This window comes from Garra rufa, chromosome 1 (assembly GCF_049309525.1).
Source record: "Garra rufa chromosome 1, GarRuf1.0, whole genome shotgun sequence".
Taxonomy (NCBI): domain Eukaryota; kingdom Metazoa; phylum Chordata; class Actinopteri; order Cypriniformes; family Cyprinidae; genus Garra; species Garra rufa.
In genome coordinates this window covers 84,944,991-84,955,396 of record NC_133361.1, presented here as the reverse complement: position 1 = coordinate 84,955,396, position 10,406 = coordinate 84,944,991, and the positions used below count along the sequence as shown (strand labels likewise).

At 36.5% G+C, this 10,406-nt stretch overlaps 1 protein-coding gene across 1 annotated transcript; it reads right to left on the bottom strand.

Annotated features, from left to right (window-relative positions):
* Positions 1 to 8,701: 8,701 nt before the first annotated feature.
* On the bottom strand, positions 8,702 to 9,635 carry LOC141321301 (uncharacterized). The gene has a single exon (XM_073833363.1). The coding sequence runs from the start codon at positions 9,632 to 9,634 to the stop codon at positions 8,702 to 8,704; it is 933 nt and encodes a 310-aa protein (XP_073689464.1). The 5' UTR covers position 9,635.
* Positions 9,636 to 10,406: the final 771 nt, after the last annotated feature.

Sequence of the window (10,406 nt, the reverse complement as noted above, 5' to 3'; positions counted from 1 at the left end):
CCGAGTAAATGGTACCATTGTGAATTGTGACTGGCTGCACAAGTGATGTAATAAACTAAAGTAAACTAAAATGTTATGCGGCCATATAGTCTGGATGAATGAAAAAGCATATTTTTAAACAGAAATCGCATGCTTTTGGTGCTTGAATTTGAGCTTCAATAATGAGATCCGGGTTTATGAATACACAAAACGTGAAAGACGTCTTCCCTTGGCTTGCTGGATGTTGGGCTTATGCTCAATAATCACATTTTTTTGCATTCGGCAAAACTAATTTGCCGAAATCTAAGCGCGGACTGTATTAGTGCCGTCAGCGCGAGTCCCGTTCGCTGTGAAGTAGTGACCAGCCGGCAAAGGATTCTTCCAGGTCTTAAAGCCTTCACCGAGCGACTACGTTCACAATAATTTACACAATCTGTCCTAAACATACAATCAAGTCAAATACACAGTGTGGGAAGTAGTGATAAAAAGTAATTTCTTGTTTCAATTTATTAATAAATCTCATTTAGATGCGCTGTGCCTGTTATCATATCGGACACAAATATGGCGGCGAGCATAGCGGAAGTGACGTCTTTGGTACCCATGGATATGTTTATAACATATGAATTTCCCATAGTACAATTTGTATATAAACATATATTGAAAGTATATATGTGGTCAACTTTTATACGGTATTGCATGTTATGACCATATATGTTTACAATATATATTAAAATTGTATATTGTATTATATGATATGTCCATATACGTTAACAATATATATTTAAATTATATATGGTGCTCTATGTTTTGATCATTTGTTACCAATGTATATATTGAATTTATGCAAGTTTATAAACATTTATGCCTAAAAGATTCTGCTCTTTGTAAATCACATAACAAAATATTTTTTGCTTAACTTTATTAACTGTTTCAATTCAGTTTTCTGGGGGAAAAAATAGAGATGAATATATAACCTGTTAAAAAAAATGCCAATGTACTATTACTTTTACTACTAAAAGGAATGTATTATAGAGTTATTGAGGGGGGAAAACACTTGTAACTGTTTATGTGCTCTCATCATCAATGAACTAAAACGCATTTCATTAAAATACATGAGCGATTGTGTGCGAATGTCACAATACCGCTACTGCGCATGCGCCAAAATTCAAACACACCCGCGCTAACGGCAGAGTCTGAGCAATGGCTGGGGCTAAACAAGTCATCTGCGGTAAGATGTTTTTCTTAGCAAGTGGAAGGATAACAAATGTGCCAATACCTTCACATAATAAACGACAATGATTTTATAGACGGACACGAAGATAGACCGACATCAACTGAGTGGAAAGGATGAAACGCCTTTGAATGTGGCAGCGGTGCAGGTAATGTATGCTAATTTACTCAACGCTTTATTCCTACACTAATCGTCACCTTAGAATTATAAGGTTCTATCTGCATTCTGAGCACTTTCAAGATATTGAGCTTTAAAGTTTTTGCATTCCATAGACTTCTGTAGATAGAACCATTTTTGTTTTCTAAAAAAAAAGGCCCAAAATGTACACAGCTTACAAAAGAAACATCAAATAAAGTAAATAAGTTGTCAGATAATAAGAATATGTGAATAACTCAATTTGGACAAAAATGTCAGATAGAACCTTATAATTCTAAGGTGACGTAATATTACATATAAACTAAGTTAAGTGTTATATGATTGTTTTGGTCCGCAAGCGCCTCGGTCTCTATATAGATCAGCTAATGTTTAATGTAATATTCCCTGTCATTGTTTTATATATGATGTTATGATTACAGCTGCATTGATGTGTTTTGCAATTTGCTTGCGTTAAAGTTAATTTTAGCTACTGGGTAGGTTAATGAACAATCTGTATGGAGATACTGTGAGCTCATGTTTTCACTGGATAAGCAATGCCACATTTGGAAATTATTTAAAGCTGTCTGACAAAAATAACGGATGGAAATTATAATGTTTATCTCTGAGATGTAGTCTAGACTAGAACTATAAAACTGCAAGAAATTGAATTATTTAAATACAAGCACCTTGAATTCATATAGTAAATTACAGTACTTGGTTATATTTCACCAAGTGCATTGACATGTCAGTGACATACCTAGAGTGGGTGCATAAGCATATTGTATAATGGTACTGTACACTAAAGGATGTGATTATGGGGTTTTAAAAATATGGTTAATCTATCGTAGTAAATATTGTTCATATCTTTGCTGATAATTGTGCAATTCTCGTTTGTGTCCCATGAATAGGTAATGAGTCCCGAAATTCTCAGAAAACAGAAATGGTGGCCGAACCTGTAGATGTGGATGGCAGTGATGTGAATGATGGAGTGTACACAGAAAAGGTTAAATATGTAAACAAATCAAATCAACAAAATATTTTAGTTAAAAATGTGTCTCCATGTACTATTTAATAAAATTCTAGTGCATTTAATCTATTAAATAACAGTAGAGTGAGCGAGTTTTTGGATATGGTAAGATTAAACTTATTTTAGTGAATGAAGTACCACATTTCAGTTATCATTTTGTTAGTGTGGGTACACAAAATATTATTTTATCCTTTCTTCTAGTAAATCATCAATCTATCTGCTTTCTAACAGCTTCATATTGCCGTAAACATTTATCTTTAACGTGGCTTTAAGCACTATAGATTATTAAAGTTTCACTTTCACTGTGACAAAGGCAGTAAATGTGGTGCAAGAAACTATTAAAATAGTATAACTATTTAAATTGATAAACTGTTCGGCATGATGACGTTTAAAGCCTCCGACAGGGCCTGTAGTCCCATTTAGTAGCATGTTAGCAACCATATTTTTTAAGAAACATATAGAGACATATTATTTGAATGGGCATGCAGGCTGTGCGCTGTTGTTCTGCCATGTCCTTGTGGTATCTGGGAATATTTTACAACTACAACTTATAATTATTACATAAATAGTGAGTACTCTGCAGTTTTAAAATAATGTTTAACTTTTCCAACTATGTTTAATACTCCATATATTTGTCATCTTAAAGTAGTTTATCACTTTAAGATATAGGCAAAGTTCTAATTAAAAAGCAAAATTAAACTTTGGTAAAATGTTGGATTGCAAGACTTAAGTAGGTTTTATTTTTCATTTATCATCATGTTGACTAAAATCAAGCACATGGTTCAGAAAATGTATTGTAATTATCTTATAAAAGTCTAACTTTTATCTTTTTTTCGTTCTCTTTTTTTTTTTTTTTTTTTTTTTTTACAGATGCTGGAATCCAGAAATTTCTTCACCCGGGGCTTACTGGGGATTAGCCTAGAAATCTAGACGCACCCTAGCGGCAGCAAAAATTATTTTGCAGCCAGGTGGGTCTAGACACTCTCAATAGACCTTCTAGCTGCAAAAACCCAAATTGGGTCAGGCCAATCACAACACGTATAGAGTAGGCGGGGCAGGCTTAACATATGACGACAGAGTTGCGACGGCTGCCACTTGAAAAACAAAGAATGGCGGCTGCAGCTGTCGAACAGCGGTCTTTCGAATCGGCTTTGGCCGCGACTCTGGAGGACTTGGAGTTAAGTTTTTCTTTAAGAAACGAGCAAAGAACGGCACTTAAGTCATTTTTAAAAAAGGAAGATGTGTTTGGAGTTTTGCCGACTGGATACGGAAAAAGCTTAGACTACGTCACCTTCTTCGTTGCTCTGATTGGTTGAAGCGCTATCCTATTGCGTGCATAGGGATTTTGAGAGACAACCGTTTATCCCGCCCCTCGGAGTAAGCCGCGTCTATGGAGAGTTTCCAGACTAAACATCTTGATGTAAGTCTGGCTCGCCAGGCTAACTGGGGATGGCAATAAACCAAAAACTAACCAAGCTGTGGGAATACAAACCTGTAGACCTTGATGTTCTGTTTCTTATGCCTGTTCAGTGTTTTGATCAGTTATATATGTCATTGTTTCTTTTTTGTTTGATTGTGCAGGTCAGTAACATTTTTTTTCCTATTTAAATAAATTTTGTTTCAATAAAGATGTTTCTTTGTGTAGCTTACTGTACCATTTAACATTTGTGACCCTTGACCACAAAACCAGTCTTAAGTCGCTGGGGTATATTTGTAGCAATAGCCAAAAATACATTGCATGGGTCAAAAATTTTTTTTGTCTACAACCTGTATTTAAAGATCAAGGATCACATATTAAAATATTAAATATATGAAACCATATATTTCATGCATGTGTCTAATTTGTATATAACGTTATAAAAAAAACATATATCTCACATGTATTAATAATTATATACATTCCATATATGGCAATACATGTATTATACATACGTAAACATATATTTTTGTATGGAGTAGACTTATATGTCAATATATGAAATTGTTCCATTTTCTAATAGGAATCATATATGGATATGGCATATTTAGAACATGTATTTAATATAAGGGTATTTCATATAAGCACATATATTACATTTCTGTATGGGTGCTTACCACACAAGTTCAGCTGTTTGTCAGTGATACTCCAGATCTGTAAATCATTCGCCATCATCAGCGCAGTTATTTCTCCATCATTCACCATCATCAGCACAGTCATCTCTCTGTTTATGTGGTAAGTGAAATCCTATGTATTGCAATGTAACAGGCTAGCGCTAGCATTAAGCTAACCGTGTCCCTTTAGTGGCTTGCCTTGTTTTACTGATGTGCTGACGTTAATGATGATTGGGCCATGCAAATGTTGGGGGCGTAACTATTAACGATCCCGGGAAAGTTTCATAACAGTCAGTGTTATGTTGGAATTGACCTATTTTTCGGTGGTCTTTTGCAAACACTAGATTTATATAAGGAGGGAATGGTGGTGTTTGAGACTCATGGTATGTCATGTCCATGTACTGAACTGTTATTATTTAACTATGCCAAGTTAAATGCAGTTTTCCATCCTGTGGCACCTTTAACAGACCTGTGTGTTTTGTATCACTAGGGCAGTGTCTGTTCTCGAAGCAAGCTCTGCCTGTGTGAGGCGCGCCGCTTCCAACTTGCAATGTTCTTTACAATTTATTAATTCTGAACATTTGTCCATATTGCACCAAAATGCAACACTGCACTCCCTTGGGTCCACAGCAAAAATCGATTGGATGAACTGTTCTCGACATAATAAAAATGCAATCAGAAAGACATTCCTGCCTTTATTAGAGAGAATAATATGTTCTAGATGTGGAAGTTGAAAGCATGCATTTCATTTGGCTATATAGTGTGATTAAGTGTGTGTTTTTCGCAAGCGGGTTGCTGCTACGGCGGGGGCGGGGTGGAGGATCGCGATTCCAGCTCAGCATCGTTATGTCTATCGGCCATCTGCATCTTTTCAAATTTGCCCTGAGATACAAATGGATTGTTTTCGATTGTATTTCTCATGTGCTTCTTTCTAAATATCAGGTTCTACATTGTGTTCAGTGCCAGTTCAGCAGGTCGTCCATCAAACAGGAGCCCAAGTACATCCCAATATGTGTATGTAAGCTTGTTCACGGGAATTTAAAGAGAATGTGTCACAGATTATGTTCACAGAATTTAAATGTATTTTTTGTGCTCATTTAATGTTAAGGTGGACAAGCCTCTGGAACTGCTGGCTATGGACCTAGTAGTGGGTAAAGTCACCAGGACCGTCAAAGGCAACGAATACATTTCTGTCCTGGTTGACTATTACACAAAATGGGCCGAGGCCTATGCAATATCAAATAAATCTGCTCCAGTTGTCTCTCGCTGCATCAACTTCTTTTACAGGTTTGGGGCACCAAAGAGGAACCTCATTGACCAAGGCACTGACATCCAGGTTTGTAGCTTGCTAAATTAACCAAATTTTGTATGCATGAAAAAGTTGTGTATATTAAGTAGTGAACCATAATTGCTTTGTGCAAATCACAAACCTTGTGCCATTTCTCTTAAGGAAAAAATTGACCACATAGTGAAGTACAATGTAAAAAGAAAACAGGAGCGGAGACAGAAAGTGGCAAATTGGGCACCATTCAGTGTAGGCCAAAAGGTCCTACAGAAAAATATAAGGACCCAGCAGAGGAAGGGGGGCAAGCTCGAGCGCAGCTGACCGGGACCATATGAAATCATAGGCATAAAAGACAAGAGTGCAGATCTGAGGGATAAGAAGGGTTCCATATCCCCCAAAATTAGTACAGCCCACCTTAAATCCTTTAAGGAAGACACACCCCAGTTACCCCACAGACTTACTCTACATGAACCCCAACTTAAAAGACAAAAAGAAACTGGACAACACCCTTGACCTACACATCACTCTTTCTCCATTGGACTTATCAATGCAACTTAACTCTCCTGTGTCCCACACTACTGTAGCAATGGTTATACCAGCTGTCGCCAAAGGATGCAGTACATAGCTGTTAGTACTGATGAAATATTACATGTTGTAATCAATGTTGGTCTGAATTTTAATAGTCAGGTTGTGGGTGGTTTATTTTTTAATTTTTATTCTCTAGGTATCCAAAGTGCATGGGCTGGAAATGATAGCCATGAACTGCTGTCCAAAGTGGGACACTACAAGTTATTTTATCAAGACATTCTACAGATCGGCCCCAGGAAGGAGTTGGAGAGTGAGGTTTTTTTATTTTTATTGGGGGGTGTGTGTGTCAGAAGACTTTCATGCAACATATTAATAATTACTTTCATTTTGCCAAGATAATAAATGCATATCTGAGACTGAAGGTGGGTGAAAGTCAGCCTCACCCACTGCAGAAGGATGCTACGTCATGTGGTGTGTTTGCTTTGAAGGTGTGTGACACAGCACATGTGAAATGTTCATTGAAATAGGAGGATTTGTTTCTTTTTATTATATTATTATATTACTAATATTTTTATATTAGAGTTTTTCGAATTGCTTGTTACAGGAGTGAATGTTACATGTGATGTTCTGATGCAGCGTTTTGTGAGTACATTACCTATTTACACTACTGTACAAGTTTGGTAAGATTACTTACACGTTTAGTGGTGCACTTTATGAGATACATCGCATGTACCATTCACTCCTGTAACAAGCAAATCGAAAAACTCTAAAATCTCCATAAATGTTTGACTAAGGTAAAAAAAAAAAACTTCGAATGGGGTATTTACATGGGCTTCGGAGTGCATAGCAATGAAGTCAATTCTACTCCGAACCATCCCTTTAAGGTTTTCATTAATAACTATCACTATATAGATGATAACTTTGTCTAGTGCTCTTATGGATGTTTTTAGCAAGATTTTGTGAGAATTTAACTTATATCCCTGCTGAAGAAAAAACAAAAAACAAAAACACAGCTAAAACCAGCTTAGTCTGGATGGCTGGTTTAAGCAGGTGGTTCAATAATGACTGATTGCAGAACAGCAGAACCATACGTCACAGCAGTCACACGGCAGCAGCGCCACGGCAGCAGGCTCAGACGGTAGTGGGCGGAGTCTCCTGCTGCAGCCCAATCAGGTCCCACAAAATATCCGTCCTAAATAGTATTCGAAAATAGAATTGGTATGTCCTAAAAAGTATTCCAAAGATTTCCGGACGGTCTACTACAATTTACCTTTAGAATTCGAAGTACGGATTAATGCGCACTCTAACGGCTATTATATTGCCCACAACACATTGCGTGTTGAACGAGGATTTGATTAGAACTACAAATACGCATAAAAAGTGTAAAAAAAAACTACAAACATGGCGTATATGCGCGACCAACGGATGGGTAGAAAAATGGGGTTTAAGTTATAAATAATCAGTGTGTAACCTTATAAAAAAATATGTATTTAATGTTATTCGCGTTATATTTCATGTGCAGCAACATAATGAACTTTTATAATGGCAGAAACAAATGATGAGAGTCTGCTGGCCAAAGAGCCCTTCATGTTTCACTTTGAATTTAAGGATGATATGGACATTTCCTTAATGAGTGTGTGAACAAATCATGCCTCTGGATTAATTGCATGTTTAAAGAGTTTTGATTTATTTTAGGTTTAAACTAATTTAGTTAGGCGAATGTGTGGTTATTATTGTTGTTAAATGTGTGCCTTCTGTGCTATATGTTTTGTTTGATTTTGTAATATTTTTTGGAAAATCCAGTTTATGATGGGTATAGGTGTATAGTACATGGTATTATGTACAATGAAAAATTGGTTAATACTGAAATGATTAGGTAAAAAATATGGTTTAACTAAATAAAAACATTCTATTGCTCAAGTTTTGTTTTGTTTTTTGTTTGAGCTTTGTACTCAGTTTATACTGTTTAAAAATATATAGAAAAATATAAGTTGATCATTATTTTCACCCACTTTCGATCTCAGATGGAGACTCCGCCCACTACTGTCTGAGCCTGCTGCCGTGGCGCTGCTGCCGTGTGACTGCTGTGACGTATGGTTCTGCTGTTCTGCAATCGGCCCTATCTCAGGTGGTTTCCCAGCCTGACCACCTAAGACCAGCCGGACTAGCCTGGCCAGGATGGAAAAGTGACCAAAACCCCTCTTAAAACCAGCCAACCAGTCTAGGCTGGTTTTAGCTGTTTTATCATCAGGGATACTGAATGAAATAGAATAGACTTCTAGATGGCCAGTGTTTGAATATTTCATTTCATTCTGTAAGCTACTGTTGTACACAGTTAACTAGTGTTAAATGCTACAGTTTTAATAGTATTGAAATTTTTTTTTCTGAACATGAATCATTTAGAGAGGACCAAACCTCTGTGACCTCATAGCTGGCTAAGGCCAGAGCATTTCTTTCCATAGGTTTGCAAATGAAGTTTCAGGTCTCTTTTATACGTGAAACTCTTCTCACACTGAAGACATTTGAATGGTTTCTCTCCAGTATGAATCCTCATGTGAGTCCTAAGGTTTCCTTTAACTGTGAAACTCTTCCCACACTGAGGACAACAGAAAGGTTTCTCTCCGGTGTGAGCTCGCAGGTGAACCTCGAGGACTGCTTTGTGTGTGCAAGTTCTTCCACAGTGGAGGCACATGCAAGCATTTTCTCCAATGTGAGATTTGACATGATTCCTAAGCAATTTCTTGTCGGTGAAACTCTCTCCACACTGCTGACATCTAAAACAGTTCTCTCTTAAATGCATCTTCATGTGTTTACTAAGGGTTATTTTACACCTGAAACTATGTCCACACTGACCACAAATATACGGTTTCTCTCCTGTGTGGATTCTCATGTGATTCTTAAAGCTGTCTTTGCGTGAGAAGCTCTTTCTACACTGTTGGCAGGTGAACGGACTCTCTCCAGAATGACATCGCACATGAGTGTTTAGGTTTCCTTTATGTATGAAACCCTGTCCGCAGTGAGGGCAAGTGTAAGGCCTCTCTCCAGTGTGAGTTCTCGTGTGGACTGTAAGGCCTTCTTTCTTAGAGAATGTTTTTCCACACTGTTGGCAGATGTAAGGCTTCTCTCCAGTGTGAATTTTCATGTGGCCGTTAAGGGTTCGAGTTTGGTCAAATGTCTTGCCACACTCTTGGCAAGTGAAACCCTTTTTAGTTCCATTCTTTCGAACTCTTTTTCGTGAGGAAGACTTTTTAGTCTGTGAGCAAGCAGAAGTTTCTCCAGTTATGAAATCGTCATGTTCCACATAGTAATATTTATCCTCCATTTTATTCAGTTCTTCACTCTCCTCTTTCAGCCCCATCAGGTCTAAGGGAAAAAGAGTCAAATACAAGTTAACACCAGTTTCATGGCACAAAACAGCTGGTTTCTCCACCCACTAAGTCAGATTGAGCTTTATTGCCAAGTATTTTTGCTCAGCTCTTTTTCAGCTAAATGCTGTTTTTTTTTCTTTGTAAAAGAATCAAAGAATACTGAAAAAATAATGGTACACAACTGTTTTTAACACTGATGAAGTCTGAAATGTTTCTTAAACAGCAAATCAGCATATTGATTCCTGAATGATCTGGAAGACTGGAATAATAATGTAAATTCAGCTTTGCCATTATAAATGTTTACATTTCACATTTTTATTCAAATAAATTATTATCACAAATGGTTAAAATATTTCATAATGTTACTGTTCTTATTCAGTAATTCAGCCTTGGTGACTTTACAAGTCTTACTGATCCCAATGTTGTTGTTTTTTAGAAGTCATCAAGACTGCTTTAATTTAATCAAAAATACAGAAAAAAACTATGATACAGCAAAATGTTATTACAATATTCCTGTGATACAAAGCTGAATTTTCATCAGCTGTTACTCCAATCGTAAGTAGCCTAATTTTTCATTAGAATTATAAATATTTTTGGATATTTATGTGATTATTTTTTTCAGGATTCTTTGATGAATAAAAAGTTAAAAAGAACAGCATTTAGTCAAAATATAAATCTTTTCTAACAACATAAATTTATGCTATCATGTTTTATTCATTCAATATATCCTTGGTGAATGAAAGCATTAACTTCTTTCAAATA